We start from the raw sequence: 26,192 nt of genomic DNA, 5'->3' as shown, positions 1-26,192 counted from the left end.
ATGCTATTAGTGGGTGACCTGTGTGTATGATGCTATTAGTGGGTCACCTGTGTGTATGATGCCATTAGCGGGTGACCTGTGTGTATGATGCTATTAGTGGGTGAACTGTATGATGCCATTAGTGGGTGACCTGTGTGTATGATGCCATTAGTGGGTGACCTGTGTGTGTATGATGCTGTGTCTGATGCCATTAGTGTGTGACCTATGTGTATGATGCCATTAGTGAGTGACCTGTGTGTATGATGCCATTAGTGTGTGATGTGTGTATGATGCCATAAGTGGGTGACCTGTGTGTAAGATGCCATTAGTGACAAAACCTAACATCTTAAGAATACACAGCAGTAAGGATAACTGGATTACTTACCTTGTTGTATCGACTAAAGTTTCTTTATTGGCATGTTGGGAAAAATGTCATTGTGTGGAGTTTGAGAATTCAACAAATATTAATGAGATGTCTATCAATCATACAATCATTATCTGGCTCTTCATGTGGCTCTAGTTTGACAGCTTTTGCACTAATATGCCAGCTGCTGGCCACAACAGAGGGTGGCTTTCTTGGAAGGTACTTTTGAACACAAACTCGTTGTTGCCTTATGATTCTGGCCGTATAAAGCCTGTCATGGGGGCCGTTCAAGAGGGGGACCATTGTGTGACAAATATCTCCTCTGGTATGATGGCTGAAGTGATGGAGTGGAAGCCTGGAACTGACTCCTACAACAATTTCCAGCTGGAAATTAACTCCATGAGTGAGATAAACAATACTGAGATTAGTCATTAGTCAGAAATCCCATGCCCTGGAGGACAAAATCCTACAATGGATTGAGATCCAACTTTTCCCAGTTCACTAAAAAGCCTAGATGACCCAAAAGGAACACAAGAGAGCTCCTGATTACAATTTATACACACCTGTAAGTTGAGTTCAAATTGAACTTACCATGCATTTTTAAAAGTCGTCTCCCTTTACCACAACCACTGTTAATAAAGATGACCAGAACGGAGTAACGACACTGTCAATTAATATGAAAATAGTATAGTTTTCCTTGGTATGCAAACCAAAGAACTGTGGTATACAAGTGAAATCCAAAGCCCCTCTAAAACATTTTGGATCAACCATTCGCTTTGTGAAAATAGTTTGATCCAATAATACTGGTGAATATGGAGGAGTCTTGCTCCAACCCATAACTATCTACAGGTCAACAATGTTTGTTAGGAGGCAAAAGATAAACTTCACTTCTTGTCCCTTTATTGAATTGCCTCCAAAACTGACAACCCCAGTGCTGCCTGAAATTGGAAATTTATTTGGTCTCTTATCTCTCTGCCAACTATAATCTCTCCACTGAGGCTGAGTGTGTGAGTATGATTTTTAACGTAGCTTTAACAATTTTTCAGTCATATCGCTAGGATGTCTGCAGTGTGACAGTTTATAGTAATGTCTAGCACTGGGGCATCATGCTGCAGACATGTAGCATGATGTCCCATCCAGTCACATTATCCTGACACCAGGCCGACCAGTCAGCATTAAGACACTAACCTCTTAATGCTGAGCACCTAGCAAGGCAGCTGTTAGTACCATTTTTGTTAGTCTTTGGTATGACTCGGCTGGGGATCGAACCCATGACCTCCTGCTTCCGAGGCGGACGCTCTAACCATTAGGCCGCCGGAGCAGTCTCCAATGAGGCTGAAACTGATTCATCCTAAGCATAAGTACAGGAGGCAACACAAGGCAGAGTCAGCTATTGTACTTCCAGCCTTCTCTATTTTATCACCATATAGTAACAGTGACGCAAATGGTGCAGCCAAGCCACAGAATGATGAGTGACACAGAGCATAAAGAGGTTTCTCATCTAAGTTACCCAAGGTTGTCAGGGCATTGGCCATTGATTTTTATGCAGTCTTGCCGATGACCTTAGCGACAGACTTCCATGCATGATCAGTGCCTGAATTTTCAGCCAATCAAGAAATGCTCAGTGACAACGAGTTTAAAATGGAAAACGTTTCACATGGTTACACACTATCTGAGAGGTGGCAACAAAATAATATTACCCACCTTGTAAAACATATTTACCAAAGTCATGCAGTATTACTCACAAAAAATTTGTTCATAGTTTCCCATACAAATGCAGTAACCTAAAAATATTCATTCACAATTGCTCTTATATTGCATACTTATGGTGCACAACAATATATTTTTACCCTGTACTCTTGACCTATTTTGTTAAAGTTTACAAGCCCAAAACAAAGTACAATGTGTACTCTGAACCTCAGTTTTATTTCTTACTTTACTTTTGCTTACCATGTTTTTCAACTCAAGATGCTCAGGAAAGCTAATATGGTTTTCAACTGAAAAGAAAATGACAAACATATAAAATACAGGCAAAGGAGTTTCAAAAGAATGTTGGAGTTCATCCATTAAAACGGAAAAAACTTTCCAGTGGCCGTTTCCTTTAATCACTTACCGTATAAAGCAGAAGTGTCCAAACTGGAGCCCACAGTTCACATGAGCTCCTACTTCACACTGTGTGGCCCGTGTACATGTAGGCAGTCATGTTAAAAATAAGCATTTTAATTAACATGCATAATTAGTAATAAGGAACTGTTCTTGCTCATGCAACCTGCAACCTTAAGAATTGTATCTGATTTGACCTCTTCACATTGCAATAACCAATGAAATTAAGCATGACAAGGTGATAAATAAAGCACAGGGCATTCTAAAGCTCTCCGAGTTAGTTAAACATTTTAGATACAAAAATATTAAATCTGATCAGTGAAAGTTATTGTTGTTGTTGTGGGATTTAACGCCATTTTTAAGCACAAGATAGGCTATACATGGCGGCAGTATTAATGTTGGAGGAAGAACCTGGGAAAACCCTGTAAAGAACCACCAACCCATGAGAAGCTACTGGCAAGCTTTCTCACATTCCCACATTGGTTGAATCTGAGACTCAAACCCACGCAGGCAGAGGTGAGATGGCAGTGATCCGTAACAAAGAGCGCTTTAGACAACTTGGCCACTCAGGGCCCCTGATCAGTGAAAGTAATTACATCAGTATTTAAATCATTGTCCTCATCCTGTCTTTAAAATAAAGCGCTACTTTAGTAACATATCTCAAGTCAATTTTAGTACATCTGTAAAACCGTTACACAACGGAATGATCGCTATCTCTATACAATCCCTGAAATAGCTTATTTTAAAATTTATACCAATGCAAAATCTGAACCAAGCTTTCAATGACATTTAATTTTATATGGAAGCATGACCTGATACTCTGCTGAGATTTATGTGTGTGTGTGATTTGGATTTTTAATGTAGTTATAACAATTTTTCAGTCATATCACTAGAGTGGCAATTTATAGTGCTGCCTAGCACTGGGTAATCATGTTGCAGACATGTAGCATGATGTCCCACACAGTTACATTATCCTGACACCAGGCCAACCAGCTCTAACACTAACCTCTTAATGCTGAGCGCCAAGCGAGGCAACTGTTAGTACCATTTTTGTAAGTCTTGGTATGACTTGGCCAGGGATCAAACACATGACCTCCCTCATCCAAGGCTGATGCTCTAACCACTATGCCACCTGAGCAGTTATCAATTATATGATTAGATGATCATGGGTGATTATTTACAGAAGTGTTAATTTTTACCAAATCACTCATAAAGTAAATGAAATCCAAATAATTTCCATTTTCCTCCTTTCTGCAGTGTATCCCCCAGGGGTGGAAAATTGGGGGTAAAAAAACAAACCTTTGTGTCAGAACTGGGGATCAAATAAAAAATGTGGGGATCAAAAATGTACTGACAAATTTTCATCTGACCCGTACTTTTTCAGCTTGAAATAGGATATTGCAACTTGCATAACATTCTCTCTCTCTCTATCTCTCTAAACATACAAATAAGCCAACATGCACAATTAAAAACAAATGCATTGTCCATTCAAAGAACAATTTTATTAGTTCATTTTTCTTTTAGTTTAAAGTCGTACTTTTAACAGTCTCCTTATATTCTTTTTGAAGCAATTTTATAGACCAACACATTACATATAAGTCAATACAAAAAACCAAATAAATCTTTTTAACCAAATGGCAGTTAATTTAATGTCTGTCATAAAATACCTACTATCTTCAGTTTCATTGTACTTCGTCCTAGAACACATTTATCCAAAAATCAAGGAGGCTAATGATTCATCTTCTTTCTAATAAGTTACACTTGAACCTTAAGATCTTTCTTTTATTGCAGCAAGTTAAAAACCAACATCTGCAATGTCTCAGCAAGTTTATTGATTTCTTTGTTGTGAAAGAATTTCTTGGGTCATAATGTGTTCTCATGATATGTTGTGGCAAACGAGGGCAGATTTTTAAAAATTCTTAAACCTTGTCATGAAAGGATTATTCACCTTTTCAGTCTTTGCAATCACAAGTCACACCAGTAATCCTAATGGATATGCCATATTCCAGTCAAGGGAATTATTTCCTCCATTTTATATTAAAGTTAGATCCACATTTAGTCTTTTGTGTTCTGCTTCTTTCACTTTCTCTGCTAATGATTCTTAGTGCATGCTGTTTTAATCTGGAGATCACTTTTTATTGCAACAAGCATTGAGGTTAAACATCTAGACATCTTACTGAGCTTAATGGAAATAACGTGAGAGCTCGCAAGATTCGGGGAAGCTACTCCGTCATAACATTGCCTATGTTAGTCTGGTTCCCTGTTTCGATGCTCCCTGCATTGCACTCCACAATATGAATAGAGGTGTGCAACGCAGGGAGCAAACAAAGAAGGGAACCAGTCTATGTCTATGCTTGAAGTATACACGATGCCATCCCTTATCCAAAGCATTGGACATTAAATAAATCCTGATCTCATTATCTGAATCATTTGCATAAAAAAAGCACAGCAACAAAATGTGTGCGTCAATTTTCTCCTGCATGCATCCCTGATGCACAAATCTGCGTAAAGGGAAATGCTGACTTCTGTCATCAAATCATTGGATTTCATCAACAAGCATTCAGTTTTTGGGCAACTCAAGGTTTTCTTTCATTAGCCTCTTCATAATGCTAGAAAACCTAGCCACACCTTGGTCGTAGTCCAAATAATTCAAACATTCCACCTTTCTGTCATCAAAAATCAATGGATTTAATCAACAAAACATTCAGTTTTGGGTAGTATTCTTTCTTTTGTCTCTTTACATTATGCCAGAATACCAGTGTTATATCTATCTTTGATTTATATACCTTTAAAGAATTTATCTATATCATTAATTTAAATACCTTTAACAGAATTTTTTAAAACTTTTACTTCTGTATTTATCTTATACTTCATGTTTACATTCATTTTATCGTGCTTGAAGTTTTTGTGCAATTATTCCCTTTTTTAGATTTTTCAAACTTAACTTTTTAACTGACACCATACAGCCACTATTGTGATGTAGAACTGTAAAACACTGCTACATCCATACACAGTAAAACACTGCTACATCCATACACTGTAAAACACTACTACATGTACATCCATACATACCAAGTGTGTAAAATGTGACAAGTAGAACTGTAGAATACTGTTACATCCATATATTCCAAGCGTGTAAAAAGTGACATGTAGATCAAATGGACAACATTTGTTCCACAATACATAACAATTAATCATTCCAGGTATAACAGTACAAAGTATAAAAACCAAGAGCTAAATACAAATTACTTAATAACGTACAACTATGTACATGCACATACACAGTTAGCCCCTTAGTCCCCCCTCCAGAGGATAGGTGCAAAGAAACTACCCCCCAAACTGTGGCCTAGTAAGAAATAATGGTAGTGACTCAGGAAGACTGTACACATGAGTAAACTTTTATTTGTGCAAACAATGATGCCAACACTGATACCAGAGACTTACAATAACTCTCCTTCAGATTTCTGAGGTGAGCTGAAAACAAAGTGGACCAAGATTTGTGCAGACATGACTTGAAAGTATAAATGATACTGATAACAAAATGGACCAAGATCTGTACAGACATGACTTGAAAGTACAACTGATGCTGGAAATTAAAATGGACCAAGATCTGTGCAGACATGACTTGAAAGTACAATTGATGCTGGAAATCAAAACAGACCAAGATCTGTGCAGATGACATGACTCGACATAACAAAATGGACCAAGATCTGTGCAGACATGACTTGAAAGTACAATTGATGCTGGAAATCAAAACGGACCAAGATCTGTACATACATGACTTGAAAGTACAATTGATGCTGGAAATTAAAATGGACCAAGATCTGTGCAGACATGACTTGAAAGTACAATTGATGCTGGCAATGAAAATGACCAAAATCTGTGCAGACAACATGACTTGAAAGTACAATTGATGCTGGAAATCAAAATAGACCAAGATCTGTGCAGATGACATGACTCGACATAACAAAATGGACCAAGATCTGTGCAGACATGACTTGAAAGTACAACTGATGCTTGAAATCAAAATGGACCAAGATCAGTACAGATATGACTTGAAAGTACAAACTGACCAAGATCTATACAGACATGACTTGAAAGTACAATTGATGCTGGAAATTAAAATGGACCAAGATCTGTGTAGACATGACTTGAAAGTACAATTGATGCTGGAAATCAGAATGGATCAAGATCTGTGCAGACATGACTTGAAAGTACAACTGATGCTGGAAATCAAAATGGACCAAGATCTGTACATACATGACTTGAAAGTACAATTAATGCTGGAAATCAGAATGGACCAAGATCTGTGCAGACATGACTTGAAAGTACAATTGATGCTGGAAATCAGAATGGACCAAGATCTGTGCAGACATGACTTGAAAGTACAACTGATGCTGGAAATCTTCTCCAGAATAAGCACACAAAGACTGTTTACAACAAATCATTCATTATACTGTTTACAACAAAGCATTCATTTTAGACTGTTTACAACAAAGCATTCATTTTAGACTGTTTACAACAAAGCATTCATTCAGCCAATGTAGATATGTGAGAAAGCATGCCAGTAGCTTCTCGTGGGTCGGTGGTTCTTTCCGGGGTTTTCCCGGGTTCTTCCTCCACCATTAATACTGGCCGCCATATATGGCCTATCGTGTGCTGAAAAATGGCGTTAAACCCCACAACAACCAACCAACCAACCAACAACAAAGCATTCATTTTAGACTGTTTACAACAAAGCATTCATTTCAGACTGTTTACAACAAAGCATTCATTTTAGACTGTTTACAACAAAGCATTCATTTCAGACTGTTTATAACAAAGCATTCATTTAGACTATTTACAACAAAGCATTCATTTTAGACTGTTTACAACAAAGCATTCAATTTAGACTGTTTACAACAAAGCATTCATTTAGACTGTTTACAACAAAGCATTCATTTTAGACTGTTTACAACAAAGCATTCATTTTAGACTGTTTCTAATGAAGAAATAACTTTTTTCGATGCCACAATAAATCAGATCACAGCAGATACTTCAGAGATCTATGGCTTTCTCACATGGGCATAGTGACCTAGATTATATACAAGCAAGTATAAATGTAGCAAGGTTGTTAGGTTTTCTTAATTCCTTAAAAGTTTTAAATTGACTGGGGCAGTTCTTATGAGTAGATACAATTCATTTAACTGAGGTTACATGACTAGGAAGGCACAGTACAGTACAGTGCATGAAGAAACAATGTGGGGCTGGACAGAACATGGAGAGGCTTAGTCAATTTCCCCATCTCCACTTGACACAGCTGATTCTGCTTCAGGCAAAAAATAGCTCAACCTTATGAAGTCACTGCAGACACATGACTACAAGACTGCACTTATTTTCCTAAAACTGGATTAAATTACATAAAACAATCTAGGACTGTAACTTTTTTCATTGGCAGAATTGAAAAGTATACATGTTGGGTTGGTTTTGGGTTGCACGTCACATGACACACACACACACACACATGCCTTAAATTGTAAAAGCTGTTTTGCCAACAATGGTTTGTCCCTGTACAAGGCATTTCATATATTTCTTTGTATAAGAAACATGAACAAATACAAAATTTGATATTGACAATGATCCAAAGTATAGTAACTTATATCGCCACACATCTTTTATATCAATATGTAAACCAAATAGACTGGTTTTATTTCATTTAACATGAGAAAAGATAAATTATGGGACACTAAGATCTGGTAGTCTTGAACGTCATATAATTTATACCAAACAAGAAAATGCAAGAAAGCAAACCAAAATTAATGATGCAAGGTGTTTCTCCTTTGTTGGAATATCTGAAAATCTTTTGCAAATTAACTATCACAAAGAGGGATTAGTCCTGGAATCAACAATTTTGCCATATCACTGTTCATTTCAGCAATAAATCTGATTCAGTTTAATTCCAGACAATTAAAAAATGTGCACTTTTGACTGCTGGATTATATAACTGGGGTCGTTAGATTTTTTTAATGCTCCAGGCCAGATGGCTCTATGCAGTATAAATCACAACTTCCCACATTTGTTTCATGCTAATTCTTGTCAATATTTTCCAACAGTGCTGTCTCTCTTACGGGAAGATCAATCAATTTTCTACATGGGGAGGGGGAAAGAGAAAGAGATAAATGATTAGAATTCTTTTTAAAATGCTTGAAAAACCATTGTCTTGCTCTGATTGGTGCAAGAAAACGACCTTGTAACTCCTTTAACTTAAAATTTTGTTATCTTGTAATAAAAAATAAACATTCTGATCTGAACAAAAATACCATGGACCCTCCCCCACCTAAAAATTAAAAGGCTGGTCCCATGCAGTAGTACATCAGAATCTAGAATGCTCTAAGCATAACTATGAGAACACATGCAGTTATTGACAGCGTGTATCGAAATTACTTAAGGACTAAGCAAATGGTTCACATTTCTTCTTGTTTTGATTTTATATAGCTGTGGTTGTCATTTGAAATTTAACTGTCCATATCTCAGAGGACTACTATTCCACTGTAACCATGGGATACATTTTTACATTCCATTATAACCATGGGATACATTTTTACATTCCATTGTAACCATGGGATACATTTTTACATTCCATTGTAACCATGGGATACATTTTTACTGTTCAAGGGAAGCTGAAAGGTTCATTAAGTTTGTTCAGATTTCACTGAAAAAGTAAAAACTTCAAATTCCAAGAAGTGTGTGTGATCCACTTTCTACGCATCATGATTTAAACTTTTTGGGCTATATTGTTTAAATTGAATTGGGAATATACATACATTTTTACATCAACAATAACTTTAAACAGAAATATAAAACACAGAAGCCAATCAACACATATGCATTGAAGTGATGTTTGGTCGCTTTTGTCAGATATAAAACTGATGTAATGATGATTAATTCATGAAATGGTTTCCAACTATCACTCTGACCACTCAATCACTCCATTCATGAAATGGTTTCCAACTATCACTCTGACCACTCAATCACTCCATTCATGAAATGGTTTCCAACTATCACTCTGACCACTCAATCACTCCATTCATGAAATGGTTTCCAACTATCACTCTGACCACTCAATCACTCCATTCATGAAATGGTTTCCAACTATCACTCTGACCACTCAATCATTCCATTCATGAAATGGTTTCCAACTATCACTCTGACCACTCAATCATTCCATTCATGAAATGGTTTCCAACTATCACTCTGACGACTCAATCATTCCATGAGTGGTCCTCATTACACTGGCTATTCTAATATCATCAGCAATGCTGACCAGCCATCAACGCGGTGAAGAATCACAAGACATGCAAGCAGAGTCGTTGTGGTGATTTCTGTGTATTTATCCATCCACTGCGGAGTTTTATCTTGGAGTGAGCATAAAGGGGATTAACTAAAAAAAACTACATCAGCTAGTACTGTAAACAATCTGGAAAATAGGAAAGTAGGTAGCTACTGAGCTCAATAAAAAGAGTTATACCAAGTTCATTTAAATTTTGAATGGTCTGAGCCAGGTCCTCCGAGAAGATAGATTCACTGGCTGCATCCCGTGCTGCATCCTCAATGTTATGTGCCTCATCAAGGATCATGATGTTATCTTTTAGGTTTATCTCCATCTGAATAAAAAACAAAACTTTACTTTAAACCTATCATTTTTGTGGGGTACCAGTAACATTTCATGGTTGCTAGAAACTGACCAAAATTTAACTGCCTAGCAAATAATGATAACAATTTATACTCACATATAAGTTGAGTCAAACCGCAAACAACAAAGATCCTGGTCTGCTGTAGCATAATGTGCCGGCAGATCATGGTCTATGTTATTTGTTCTACTGATTACTCCTATCATACTGTACAGACCCAGATCTGCCAGCACATTACACTGAGCAGTTTGCAGTTGCACTTGTCTAATAAGTGAATATATACAACAATATAAACTCTTTCTAATATGCAAACTAAATTATTTGCAAAACAACAAAACTTCTTACCCACACAATGAATTGTCAGCATACTGTATTTTTTTAACGTTATAAATACGTGCAAGGCCATGTGAAATATACAGGCATTGCAATAATGAGATTTTCCTAAACTACAGGAAAGTACTAAAGTCATTTATCTAAGTGTTCTGCCGATTGTCACTTGGAAACATGACTGCACTAGTGTTTTGAGTTAAAAGTGACATCATCTGGAAGGTATTTTTTCATAATTCTTTTTAAATGACTCATTATGTTAACATCATAAAACCATCAAACTTCACTACATAATCTTAATGAAAAATTGCTTATTTCAGCAAATGGTGGCATTTTTAAAAAAAATTAAAATTCTCATGGTGATATTTTCTCTAGTGAATAAAGTTGCCATGTACTGTGATGAAGAACCAGGTTGGCATGTTATTCTACATATACAGAGGTATATGTAGGCATTGCTTTTACTGCCAATGGCAAAACAGGTTTATCACATCCAATAATGATACTGTTCAAGACAAACAGGTGAACTGAAAAGAGAACCTGGCATGTTAAAAACAAGAGGCCAAAGTGGACCTGATATCTCTGAAAGGTGTAGTTGCCATGTCTCCGCTATGTATTGTTGACATGTCCCAGCATGTGAATGCAAATTCTCACACATATTAAAATGGTGAAGGAGAAAAAAAGCTTGGAACACACAATTATTACATCTTTCTAGTAATGTTGGCAGTACTGTAATAAACATCAAATTTTAGAATTTAAATATTTATTGATTCGAACATTCATAAAGCTGTAAAATCCATCTTCTGTATTTATTTTCTGACACACACATGCACACAGATATGTACACACACACACACACAGAGCTAAGAATCACACAAAACACTGTGAACAGTCAGATGACTCTAATATTAAATTTTAGCGTCCTTGAGTAAATATTTTGAGGACTAAAAATCAAAAGAATGCATGTGTTATTTTATCAGCTTATCTTCAAAAAATCAGTACAAGTGGAAATATACCTCAAGTGCTGAGGACTCACTATGGAAAGGAAGAAACTCAAACATTTCTCTCAAAAGTAGTTTGTTCACAATCAAAATCACACACGTGGCCAATTTAGTTTAATTTAATTTGGACATATTGACTGCAGGTCTAAAGAATTTGTCATACATCCCAGACATGTCTGACTGGACTGTCTTTTGACAGACATTAAAATGCCTAAATTGGACATTAGGAGTTTCTGTTAAACCATAAAAAACTTCTATTCCAACATGATAATTGTTTTCATTGAAAACTGTCCTTTAGCATCTTAAACATAAACTGTATAGTGATATTACCTTGGGGCTTCTGTAGACAGTGTAATGAAACCTCTACTAGTGAAGGATACCAGGAAACTAGTTCCCTGCCACACAAGTTTGGAAGTAACCCATTTGGCTTTGTGGGTCAAAAGGGATTCCCAAAACACAATTAAGTCATTTCTAAAAAAGCACTGGGAAAAATAAATGAAATAATCACTGAACAAATTAAAATATATGTTGATAAGCATGGCCTTGTCAACTAATGTACAGCTAAAAGAGAGAGTAGAAAGCTTGGCTGCAACAGCAAACACCTCAAAACCTACAACTTAAATGGTTCTGTCCCAAAGTCATGTGATAAGAAATTTTAAGACCTAATGTGTAAATATATTCAAGTTTAGTTAGCTAAAACGACTGAAGGGTGGGATGGGGTGGTTTTATTATGTGGGATTGATTCTAATGCTTCTGAAGGAATAAATGTCCAACAACAGTTCACAGTTTTGAGCTCTGAAACTTGACTGTTGACCCCAATAGTGTACCACATTCTTCATCAACTTGACTGTTGACCCTACTAGTGTACCATGTTCTTTATCAACTTGACTGTTGACCCCAATAGTGTACCACGTTCTTCATCAACTTGACTGTTGACCCCAATGGTGTACCACGTTCTTCATCAGCTTGACTGTTGACCCCAATAGTGTACCACGTTCTTCATCAACTTGACTGTTGACCCCAATAGTGTACCACGTTCTTCATCAACTTGACTGTTGACCCCAATAGTGTACCACATTCTTCATCAACTTGACTGTTGACCCCAATTGTGTACCACGTTCTTCATCAACTTGACTGTTGACCCCAATACTCTACCACGTTCTTTATCAACTCTTTATTACACATAATTTTACATGAATGTCTGAATAACAATGAAAATAACTAAGTTTTGAGCAATGTGACTATTCAGAAATTCTGCCATTATGACCACCTGTGAAGCTGGAGTTTGAATTTTGGGTCATTTAGCAGGTCTGACATTGTCACCTTTAAATTAATTCAATAATTCACTTTAGTTCTTTTACAACACGCCACAAACTCACTGGGTAAACAAACTAATATTAAAATATCAATTTTCTGTTTGAATATTTGCAACTAAATATTCAGCTATTCATTTCAGCTCTAAAAGTCTCCTTTCCCTGACCATGTGTATAGAAAAGCTTTCTCTACATTAAAATTGCCAAGTCATTTATACAGCCCAGGGCTCAACATATCATAGCCCGATGTTTGGGGCCCGTCTAATCTCAGATCAGGCCCCTCCTGTATTCTTAGAGAGATGCTCATTAGGCTTATTAAAAAAAATCTCATTTGCTGATCAAAATTCAATAGAGCTGATGAAATGTAGAAATTTATTTTCAAAATGTTGACATGTTATAACACATTATGTCAACATGCTAATAAACTAGTTTTTACTCCCAAAAACCCCAAGATAGTAATGATTTCAAAAAAATGATTTTCAGCAATCTTCGAAAATAAAAAATAAAAAACTTCTGCACATGATTATAAGCAGCAGGTATGAAAGGTAAACAACGCTGATTGGAGCTGATGTGAAACTATATTTGGGCAGTTTAAATAGCGGCAATTAAAAGGCAAAGAAGTCAGGTAAAAACCACCATTTCACATGATACCTAATTGGCTGACAATAGCTAGTGTGATGAATTTCAAGACTTCAGTGGGTGACCCCAACAGGCTAATTTGCATAGGTAAAGATCACAAAGTGGAACAACCCAATATAGGTCAATCAAAGAAATGTTAGATGCATGTATGAGAACAAAAGGTTATTGCATATCACTGCCCTTGAATGAGAATGTTTAAGCCATCTTTATGTGGATTATTGACAAGGGTGTGAACAGCTGAAATTGTTCCTTTCAAGTTTTTTAATCCAAATATAAAATGGAAAGCATGATTATTTCAGTTGTCAGAATAGTGTTCTAGTGATTCACTTTTTTAAGGTGACCTTGGAAGCAATCAGTTATTAGCAAAGTCCAGCAAAAATAAATTTCAGAATTCCTGGTTGATAGTTTTACTTTGTGAACCATGCCAGCAAAAAAAGTAATGGGGAGTGTGAGAGGCATTTAATTCTCTGCATATACAGCAAACAACATAAGTCATTCCTGTGTGTAACATGTCTGTCAAACTAGGAGCATCACCTGTATGTAACATATTTGACACGCTTAGAGTATAGGAAAGCTCGGGGATTTGAAGCTCGTGCGAGCTTGAGCTCGATAATTTTTTCGAGCTTTCGAGCTTGAGTAGTATGAAAAATAATTTTCTTTATAATTTATTTAAATATCATTCCTGTTAATATAACAGTATTTCAAAAAGACAAGAGCATGCAGAGATTTATCCGATAACTTTGATCGTAATTTTGTACAGAAATTAGCAGCAACTGAAAATGCTCTTTCTGAAGCAACTGAAGTCAGATTGACTGTACTGATGGCATCTGATAATCGCCTCAAATTTTCAGTCAGTTCACCATTACTTTTTGACAAGAAAAATTCTTGGCGTAATTTCTTAAATCGATCAGTTTGAAGAGATCCCTGAGTGCTAGAAGCTTCCAATCGAACTCTAAGTTCATCTTCAAGTGAGAGCTCGTTATGGTTAATTGTTATTTTCTCATCATGTGCTTCTTCATTTGCAGTATTTGCCGATGGAAATAGCCGCTTCATCAAATTTGTCGCTAATTCAATAGAAGTTTTGGATGGAACATTATCCAAATGGTGCAGAGAAATCATAAGATCCATAAGTTGTTGATTAACTCTACCGTCGATGTAATGATCAATATTTTCTAAAAGAGTACGAATGATCTCTGTTCCTTGTGCAGACAATTTTTCCCTCATGAAGCTAATAGCAACATAAACGGTTCTCAGAGAAGCTTTTTTTTCGCTCATAGCATTAGGAGTAACCTCAACCGGTTTCAACGCCAAAACTATGGACTTCAATAATTCTATGTTCAAATTAGTTAAGAGATGCTCGGATCCGATTTCACTCAGCACTTCATTGGTGACATCGTATAATTTAATAAAGATTTCTAGCATTTTTAGCATGGAATTCCATCTAGTTTTGCAGTCGAGGGACAGTTGTTGTTTTTTGTTAAATTTTTCTGAGCTTTTAGCTTTAAACGCATCCGATCATATGGCTGAGCCTTTGAAAAATTTAACGATTTCTCTCACAGTGTTCATATTTTCCTTCCATGATTCGCTTTATATCTCAACTTCTTCAGCACTCAATTCATCGTCGCTTTCATCGAAATCATCAGTCTGTCCAGTTTCTTCATGTGAAAAAACTGAAATTCCTTGACCTGGGCAATTTTCTCTGTAAAAAGTTTTTGTAACACCCAAATGCAATCCGTGATCAAGGTAGGCTTGATACAGAGCGGGCGATTTTTCTCCGAACTTGATCATGACACTTGCTCCATCACCGGTAGAGGCAACAATATCCTGTTTGAATGAGACACCAAAAGAATTAAGATGTTCCTCAACGAGCTCGTTCATTCTTTCAGCATTACAACTTCCGTATATTCTGACAAGACCAAGATTGATACATTTTGACGAGACCGTATGAAGGTTGATGTTGAGAAATCGACGATTTCCAATACTTGTCCATTCGTCCAATGATATTGAAAATTTCTTTGATTCTAAGAGTTCTTTCTTAATGTCCTGTATGACTTGTTGCTTCACTTTTTCTTCAAAATCACGAATAAGGGCCATCACCGATCTTTCATCAGCAGGTAGCTTCATTCCTCTTAATGACAGCGATTGACGAATAAATTCTCAATGAGTGATTTTCCGAATTGAGAATCCATCGACTGCAGCGAGTTTCGAGACTATTTCTTCCAGTGAAGTTTTGACAACAAAGTTATCCATTGTTCTCATTTTCTTCGGCTCTATTTCAGACTCATCCTTGTTGACGTCAATATGATGAATGCTAAGCAGATGTCGACGCATTGTTGAAGTATTTCCTTGTGGACAAGAAATTGTCTGCTTACATTCATTGCAAGCTGCGAAATTATCCTTTTCGTGCTTGTTAAAATAAGTCCAAACAGCTGATTTCTTATTTTTTGACATCGCTACTGATTTAGAAATAAAATATAAGTAAAAATTAATAAACAAAGAGCAGATACAACATGAAAAATCGCTGATAACACGTTTATGTTGTTTGAACTGTTCAAATATCAGTTTAAAAGAAATCCCTCGTGCGTCAGTTGTGCGCCTACTGCCCCTCCGGCACCACTCATCATCAGGCCAAATGCTTGAGAAGTTCACTGGTTCTCTCGCTTGTAGAAGTTGAAAAACCCCTTCTCCCCATCAGCCGCAATCATAATAGTCAGAATTATTATCTTAGGAGCCCCCAGCGATGACCGTTGCAAGGCAACAACCACCCACTGGTCGACCAACACATGGGGAAGCGTAGGCCGTGTGAATCTGTAAAGCCACTCATTCCCACAGTCAATTAATTATCGCACAGGTTTATCCAGTCCAACAATATCAAAAAGCGGAGAATTTTTCTAGGCATAAGCTTGAAGCTCATCGAGCTTCAACCTCGAGTTTCGAGCCCCCGAAAATGCTCCAAAATTATCGAGCCTTGAGCTCGAGCCTAGGCTCGTCCCAAACTCTAGACACACTGAATTAAACAAGCCAATTAGTTTTCTTTATTATTGTTCGTTATCTTAATCTTGTTCAATTACTATTAGCTATGCTTTTCAGCGTGATTTTAGCCAGGAAATGGACTGATTGATTTTAGCCAGGAAATGGATTGACTTTAGCCCGTAAATGGACTGATAGATTTTAGCCAGGAAATGGATTGATTGATTTTAGCCAGGAAATGGATTGCTTGATTTTAGCCAGAAATGGATTGACTTTAGCCAGGAAATGGACTGATTGATTTTAGCCAGGAAATGGATTGCTTGATTTTAGCCAGAAATGGATTGACTTTAGCCAGGAAATGGACTGATAGATTTTAGCCAGGAAATGGATTGATTGATTTTAGCCAGGAAATGGATTGATTGATTTTAGCCAGGAAATGGTATAATTGATTTTAGCCAGGAAATGAATTGATTGATTTTAGCCAGGAAATGGATTGAAAGATAATAACAAGTACATGTTGGTGATTGCACATTTGATTTGTAATAAAGTGTTAGCAACATACTGGATAGAGGCCTGTATTACATGTCAAACTTGAACATATTATGCCCAATTTCCTTACCACCAATGAAATGGCCAGTCCCAAATGTGATGTATATTCATTTTTCTATCAAGACAAGCATATCTAGTGATCTGACAGCATCGGATACAGTTTTAACAATGCTAATGTGTTATGGTCATCCAGAACAAGTCAGTTCTGACCAGGATTAGCTCAGAATCCAGGAGAGACGTTTTAGGACCAGTACCATCCAGTGAGTGTAGTGATAAACACTAATGACACCTGCATTATCCTCAAACCCTCTACTGTGTCACAGAATAAGGCAAGAAAATAATTTAGTATGCCTTAAGAACAATTTGGTTAATTAACTTCATAGGCGCATACAGCATTACCTAGGGTGATTCATCTTTTTGTTTTATGTGACTGCATCTCGGTGAGATATTCATATAGCATGGTACTTTACCTCTGGTTGTGATCTATTTATAGAAGGCTTATTGTTCTATGTGATACAGTGATCCCTTGGATCTTGTCAGCGAGTTTCATCACTCTTACTTTGAACTACAGCCATTGGCGTAAGTGTTAAATTTTACACAAATCCAGTTTGTAAGTGTCTTTTTATAGTTTAAATGTCTTTCGTCAATTTACTGCCTTTATTTATCATTTTGTGGGTTTAAAACACTAGAAAAGCAGTTGGTATGTTACAATTTATCGCTGAGGACTTTATTTGACATAAAACAATTTAGTAACATATATCTATGGATTTCTCCTATGTATTTTATTTATTCCTTGTTATGACCAGATTTAATCATTTATAGCTGTCTGTCTGTCTGTAAGGATGGATGGAGAGACGGATAGATTGGCTAGAAGAACCAGGATGGTGAGGCAATTATCCGTAGTGTGGCAGTGAAGTCATTTCAACTGACAGTGTATCTGTTTCATGGTGGGAATTGGTGAATATGGACATATAATTCTGGAGAAGGATGAGGAATTATGACATGAATTCTCGACTCGTGGGTAAGGACCATTACTTTGTGTAATGTATACATGGACACATGGTTGTGAACCATATTTAATTTTCTTTGTAACACATGGTTATTTGAACCATTCATATTTTTCATTGTTATCATATTGTTTTGTGAACCACTTTTTTTTTTATTAGTATTATATGGTTGTGTTGCTGTTGTTGTCGGGTTTAACGCCATTTTTCAGCACACGACAGGCTATAAATGGCAGCCAGTAATAATGGTGGAGGAAGAACCCAAGAAAACCCCGGAAAGAACCACCGACCCACGAGAAGCTACTGGCAAGCTTTCTCACATTCCCACATTGGCTGAATCTGAGACTCAAACCCACACAGGCAGAGGTGAGATGGCAGAGATCCGTAACAAAGAGCGCTTTAGACCACTTGGCCACTCAAGGCCTCTGATCAGTGAAAGTAATTACATCAGTATTTAAATCATCGTCCTCATCCTGTCTTTAAAATTAAGCGCTACTTTAGTAACATATCTCAAGTCAAACCATTCACAGTTCCACCCATAAAGTATATATTCTTGCATGAGTTTCCAAGGAAAGTTAATCTGTGCAGTCAATACTAAGCTTGCTATTATGACCCACTCACAATCAAACTCATCTGAGGTCTTGATGATACAAGCTTATACATCAAGCCTGACCAAAATCAGTTCAGACATATAGTCTCTAAGGTGTTCACAAGTTCAGACATATAGTCTCTAAGGTGTTCACAAGTTCAGACATATAGTCTCTAAGGTGTTCACAAGCTCAGACATGTAGTCTCTAAGATGTTCACAAGGTCAGACATATAGTCTCTAAGGTGTTCACAAGCTCAGACATGTAGTCTCTAAGATGTTCACAAGGTCAGACATATAGTCTCTAAGGTGTTCACAAGGTCAGACATATAGTCTGTAAGGCATTCACAAGGTCAGACATATAGACTCTAAGGTGTTCACAAGGTCAGACATGTAGTCTCTAAGGTGTTCACAAGGTCAAACATATAGACTCTAAGGTGTTCACAAGGTCAGACAATCAGATGCAAGATCACATCGTTAACATGCATGGTTCTTGCTCATAAATGAACTCTTTTGAGACCATACAAGCTTACACACCAAACCTGATCCAAATCTTATCAGAAATATGATAACTTGAGTGTATACAAACTCAGCAAACCAGCTGCAAGATCACCTCATTAATATGCATGAGTGTATACAAGTTCAGCAAACCAGCTGCAAGATCACCTCATTAATATGCATGAGTATACACAAGCTCAGCAAACCAGCTGCAAGATCACCTCCTTATTATGCATGAATGTATACAAGCTCAGCCAACCAGTTGCAAGATCACCTCATTAATATGCATGAGTGTATACAAGCTCAGCCAACCAGCTACATGGTCACCTCATTAATATGCATGAGTGTATACAAGCTCAGCCAACCAGCTGCATGGTCACCTCATTAATATCCCCGAGTATATACAAGCTCAGCCAACCAGCTGCAAGATCACCTCATTAATATGCATGAGTGTATACAAGCTCAGCAAACCAGTTGCAAGATCACCTCATTAATATGCATGAGTGTATACAAGCTCAGCCAACCAGCTGCAAGATCACCTCATTAATATGCATGAGTGTATACAAGCCCAGCAAACCAGTTGCAAGATCACCTCATTAATATGCATGAGTGTATACAAGCTCAGCAAATCAGCTGCAAGATCACCTCATTAATAAGCATGAGTGTTGCTCATAATACATTCATCCAAGGTCTTAATGATATAAGCTTTCATAACAATCTAATCTGATGCAAAATTAACTTATTAATATAACTGATGTCTCTCAAACTCATATGTGATCTTGATGACGTATGTAAACTTAATCAAAAGCCGATAATTACAAATTCTAAAGTTTTCATAAGCTCAATTAATCAAATACAAGATCAGTTCATTAATATGTTTGGATGTCATAATCAAACTTAAAAACTAAAATAAAATCTTCATGATACAAGCTTACATACCAGATCTGAAAAACACTGATAGAAATATGGTCTCTTGTATAACTACCATATATTAATTTATTCCATGAACTTACAGATTTCCGGATTGTGGGGTCTATCAGGTAGTTGTACGGACACAGAATTATGTCTGCTTGGCTCACCACATTTCTTGAAACAAAATAAGGACAAGCCTGCAAATAAAGGAAATCAAAAACACTGCTACACTAAATAAAATGCAAATATAAATGACAAGTTTGTATATACAGCCTGTCTATGTTGAAAATTCACCAAAATGCAAGCCCAAAATTTATGAACACTGAAAAAACAATTAGATGCTGTCAAAATCGGATCAACTAAGTTAAAGTTACGAATTAGTGAATCTCATTATTCCATAGTTTTGATAAGCTCCTTAAATGTATATTTTTATGTCTGACAAAAGAATTCATGATTTGTTTGAAATTATATATATCTTCCTCAAAGCTTCCAATACATGGCACTTGTTTTGGGGTTTAACACAATTGCTCAGTGCAAGAGGCTGTACATGGTGGCCAGTATAAATAATGGAGGAAAAACAAAGGAAAACCCCTGTAAGAACCACCAAATCACAGGAAGCTTCTGGCACCTGAGATTCAAACCCATGTGGGCAGAGGTGAAACATGTCACCTGAACTTGGCCAGGATGTTTCAAGTATGTGAGTAGACCACATAAGTATGTATAGAGAAAAGTAAAACACCCCCCCAAAAATATATTTGAAAACTGATACTCAGCTGATGTGTAAGAATACATACGAGTCCTATCAAATGTTAGCTGATGTGTAAGAATACATACGAGTCCTACCAAATGTTAGCTGATGTGTAAGAATACATACGAGTCCTACCAAATGTTAGCTGATGTGTAAGAATACATACGAGTCCTACCAAATGTTAGCTGATGTGTAAGAATACATACGAGTCCTACCAAATGTTAGCTGATGTGTAAGAATACATACGAGTCCTACCAAATGTTAGCTGATGTGTAAGAATACATACGAGTCCTACCAAATGTCAGCTGATGTGTAAGAATACATACGAGTCCTACCAAATGTTAGCTGATGTGTAAGAATACATACGAGTCCTACCAAATGTTAGCTGATGTGTAAGAATACAAACGAGTCCTACCAAATGTTAGCTGATGTGTAAGAATACATACGAGTCCTACCAAATGTTAGCTGATGTGTAAGAATACATACGAGTCCTACCAAATGTTAGCTGATGTGTAAGAATACATATGAGTCCTACCAAATGTTAGCTGATGTGTAAGAATACATACGAGTCCTACCAAATGTTAGCTGATGTGTAAGAATACATACGAGTCCTACCAAATGTTAGCTGATGTGTAAGAATACAAACGAGTCCTACCAAATGTTAGCTGATGTGTAAGAATACATATGAGTCCTACCAAATGTTAGCTGATGTGTAAGAATACATACGAGTCCTACCAAATGTTAGCTGATGTGTAAGAATACATACGAGTCCTACCAAATGTTAGCTGATGTGTAAGAATACATACGAGTCCTACCAAATGTTAGCTGATGTGTAAGAATACATACGAGTCCTACCAAATGTTAGCTGATGTGTAAGAATACATACGAGTCCTACCAAATGTTAGCTGATGTGTAAGAATACATACGAGTCCTACCAAATGTCAGCTGATGTGTAAGAATACATACGAGTCCTACCAAATGTCAGCTGATGTGTAAGAATACATACGAGTCCTACCAAATGTTAGCTTATGTGTAAGAATACAAACGAGTCCTACCAAATGTCAGCTGATGTGTAAGAATACAAACGAGTCCTACCAAATGTTAGCTGATGTGTAAGAATACATACGAGTCCTACCAAATGTTAGCTGATGTGTAAGAATACATACGAGTCCTACCAAATGTTAGCTGATGTGTAAGAATACATACGAGTCCTACCAAATGTTAGCTGATGTGTAAGAATACATACGAGTCCTACCAAATGTTAGCTGATGTGTAAGAATACATACGAGTCCTACCAAATGTTAGCTGATGTGTAAGAATACATACGAGTCCTACCAAATGTTAGCTGATGTGTAAGAATACAAACGAGTCCTACCAAATGTTAGCTGATGTGTAAGAATACATATGAGTCCTACCAAATGTTAGCTGATGTGTAAGAATACATACGAGTCCTACCAAATGTTAGCTGATGTGTAAGAATACATACGAGTCCTACCAAATGTTAGCTGATGTGTAAGAATACATACGAGTCCTACCAAATGTTAGCTGATGTGTAAGAATACATACGAGTCCTACCAAATGTCAGCTGATGTGTAAGAATACATACGAGTCCTACCAAATGTTAGCTGATGTGTAAGAATACATACGAGTCCTACCAAATGTTAGCTGATGTGTAAGAATACAAACGAGTCCTACCAAATGTTAGCTGATGTGTAAGAATACATACAAGTCCTACCAAATGTTAGCTGATGTGTAAGAATACATACGAGTCCTACCAAATGTTAGCTGATGTGTAAGAATACATACGAGTCCTACCAAATGTTAGCTGATGTGTAAGAATACATACGAGTCCTACCAAATGTTAGCTGATGTGTAAGAATACATACAAGTCCTACCAAATGTTAGCTGATGTGTAAGAATACATACGAGTCCTACCAAATGTCAGCTGATGTGTAAGAATACATACGAGTCCTACCAAATGTTAGCTGATGTGCAAGAATACATACGAGTCCTACCAAATGTTAGCTGATGTGTAAGAATACAAACGAGTCCTACCAAATGTCAGCTGATGTGTAAGAATACAAACGAGTCCTACCAAATGTTAGCTGATGTGTAAGAATACATACGAGTCCTACCAAATGTTAGCTGATGTGTAAGAATACATACGAGTCCTACCAAATGTTAGCTGATGTGTAAGAATACATACGAGTCCTACCAAATGTTAGCTGATGTGTAAGAATACATACGAGTCCTACCAAATGTTAGCTGATGTGTAAGAATACATACGAGTCCTACCAAATGTTAGCTGATGTGTAAGAATACAAACGAGTCCTACCAAATGTTAGCTGATGTGTAAGAATACATATGAGTCCTACCAAATGTTAGCTGATGTGTAAGAATACATACAAGTCCTACCAAATGTTAGCTGATGTGTAAGAATACATACGAGTCCCACCAAATGTTAGCTGATGTGTAAGAATACATACGAGTCCTACCAAATGTTAGCTGATGTGTAAGAATACATACGAGTCCTACCAAATGTTAGCTGATGTGTAAGAATACATACAAGTCCTACCAAATGTTAAGAAAAACATGTTAAGGTTATACTGAAATGTTTTGTGTTCTTTACAGCAAAGCAACACAAGTAGGTTATTTGTGTGTGCGTGTGTGTGTGTGTGTGCCAGGGATCGAACCAACGACCTTCCGCTTCCAAGGCGGATGCTCTAACCACTAGGCCACCACAAGTAGGTTATTTAGTGATGAGGCAATATAAGTTATGATCTTTTCAAAGGTAGAACCAAGGCAGTGGACCTGACTGGTCCAATGGATGTTTCTGAACCTGCGACCATTCAGTCTAAAGCTCAGTATACTGACAAGAGATTCGGAGTCCATTAGTTGCTTATTACGATATACTTCTATGGCGAACTGGCCCTATTAAAAATTTCCAAATCCATAGAGTACGGGTCTTACACTGCATTTTTTAAATTTTCCATTCTTAAAAAAAAGGTAGGGATTTAATTAGAGTGGGAGCGTTACTTTGGAAATATATGGCACTACTCATGCTAGTTCTCTACAGTCCAGCACTCTCAATTTTATACTACTTACACTAATAGCTCTCACAATTTCTAAACTACCTATGTTAGTACCATTTGGTCTAGCAATCTCAATTTTTATACTACATAAGGTAGTAACCTACAGTCCAGCACTCTCAATTTTATACTACTTACACTAATAGCTCTCACAATTTCTAAACTACCTATGTTAGTACCATTTGGTCTAGCAATCTCAATTTTTATACTACATAAGGTAGTAACCTACAGTCCAGCACTCTCAATTTTATACTACTTACACTAATAGCTCTCACAATTTCTAAACTACCTATGTTAGTACCATTTGGTCTAGCAATCTCAATTTTTATACTACATAAGGTAGTAACCTACAGTCCAGCACTCTCAATTTTATACTACTTACACTAATAGCTCTCACAATTTCTAAACTACCTATGTTAGTACCATTTGGTCTAGCAATCTCAATTTTTATACTACATAAGGTAGTAACCTACAGTCCAGCACTCTCAATTTTATACTACTTACACTAATAGCTCTCACAATTTCTAAACTACCTATGTTAGTACCATTTGGTCTAGCAATCTCAATTTTTATACTACATAAGGTAGTAACCTACAGTCCAGCACTCTCAATTTTATACTACTTACACTAATAGCTCTCACAATTTCTAAACTACCTATGTTAGTACCATTTGGTCTAGCAATCTCAATTTTTATACTACATAAGGTAGTAACCTACAGTCCAGCACTCTCAATTTTATACTACTTACACTAATAGCTCTCACAATTTCTAAACTACCTATGTTAGTACCATTTGGTCTAGCAATCTCAATTTTTATACTACATAAGGTAGTAACCTACAGTCCAGCACTCTCAATTTTATACTACTTACACTAATAGCTCTCACAATTTCTAAACTACCTATGTTAGTACCATTTGGTCTAGCAATCTCAATTTTTATACTACATAAGGTAGTAACCTACAGTCCAGCACTCTCAATTTTATACTACTTACACTAATAGCTCTCACAATTTCTAAACTACCTATGTTAGTACCATTTGGTCTAGCAATCTCAATTTTTATACTACATAAGGTAGTAACCTACAGTCCAGCACTCTCAATTTTATACTACTTACACTAATAGCTCTCACAATTTCTAAACTACCTATGTTAGTACCATTTGGTCTAGCAATCTCAATTTTTATACTACATAAGGTAGTAACCTACAGTCCAGCACTCTCAATTTTATACTACTTACACTAATAGCTCTCACAATTTCTAAACTACCTATGTTAGTACCATTTGGTCTAGCAATCTCAATTTTTATACTACATAAGGTAGTAACCTACAGTCCAGCACTCTCAATTTTATACTACTTACACTAATAGCTCTCACAATTTCTAAACTACCTATGTTAGTACCATTTGGTCTAGCAATCTCAATTTTTATACTACATAAGGTAGTAACCTACAGTCCAGCACTCTCAATTTTATACTACTTACACTAATAGCTCTCACAATTTCTAAACTACCTATGTTAGTACCATTTGGTCTAGCAATCTCAATTTTTATACTACATAAGGTAGTAACCTACAGTCCAGCACTCTCAATTTTATACTACTTACACTAATAGCTCTCACAATTTCTAAACTACCTATGTTAGTACCATTTGGTCTAGCAATCTCAATTTTTATACTACATAAGGTAGTAACCTACAGTCCAGCACTCTCAATTTTATACTACTTACACTAATAGCTCTCACAATTTCTAAACTACCTATGTTAGTACCATTTGGTCTAGCAATCTCAATTTTTATACTACATAAGTTAGTAACCTACAGTCCAGCACTCTTAATTTCATACTACTTACACTAATAGCTCTCACAATTTCTAAACTACCTATGTTAGTACCATTTGGTCTAGCAATCTCAATTTTTATACTACATAAGGTAGTAACCTACAGTCCAGCACTCTCAATTTTATACTACTTACACTAATAGCTCTCACAATTTCTAAACTACCTATGTTAGTACCATTTGGTCTAGCAATCTCAATTTTTATACTACATAAGGTAGTAACCTACAGTCCAGCACTCTCAATTTTATACTACTTACACTAATAGCTCTCACAATTTCTAAACTACCTATGTTAGTACCATTTGGTCTAGCAATCTCAATTTTTATACTACATAAGGTAGTAACCTACAGTCCAGCACTCTTAATTTCATACTACTTACACTAATAGCTCTCACAATTTCTAAACTACCTATGTTAGTACCATTTGGTCTAGCAATCTCAATTTTTATACTACATAAGGTAGTAACCTACAGTCCAGCACTCTCAATTTTATACTACTTACACTAATAGCTCTCACAATTTCTAAACTAACTCTGTTAGTACCATTTGGTCTAGCAATCTCAATTTTATACTACTTATACTAGTACCCTCTGGTCCAGCACTCTTCATTT

At 36.5% G+C, this 26,192-nt stretch overlaps 1 protein-coding gene across 3 annotated transcripts in view; it reads right to left on the bottom strand.

Moving 5' to 3' along the window:
• Positions 1–26,192, bottom strand: part of LOC149775097 (Fanconi anemia group J protein homolog) — a 240,562-nt gene that overhangs the window by 133,217 nt on the left and 81,153 nt on the right. For all 3 annotated transcript variants that reach the window (XM_089944188.1, XM_089944189.1, XM_089944190.1), the window contains exons 10-12: positions 20,014–20,109; positions 9,954–10,089; positions 2,294–2,340 (exon numbers count right to left, since the gene is read on the bottom strand). In XM_089944188.1, coding sequence (XP_089800314.1) covers positions 2,294–2,340; positions 9,954–10,089; positions 20,014–20,109 — 279 coding nt within the window. The remainder of the gene's footprint in view (positions 1–2,293; positions 2,341–9,953; positions 10,090–20,013; positions 20,110–26,192) is intronic.

Source organism: Sinohyriopsis cumingii, chromosome 19 (genome assembly GCF_028554795.1).
Source record: "Sinohyriopsis cumingii isolate HCF-2022 chromosome 19, ASM2855479v2, whole genome shotgun sequence".
In the NCBI taxonomy this organism is placed as follows: Eukaryota; Metazoa; Mollusca; class Bivalvia; order Unionida; family Unionidae; genus Sinohyriopsis; species Sinohyriopsis cumingii.
Note: the sequence above shows the minus strand (reverse complement) of the source record. Positions and strands in the feature narration are given on the sequence as shown.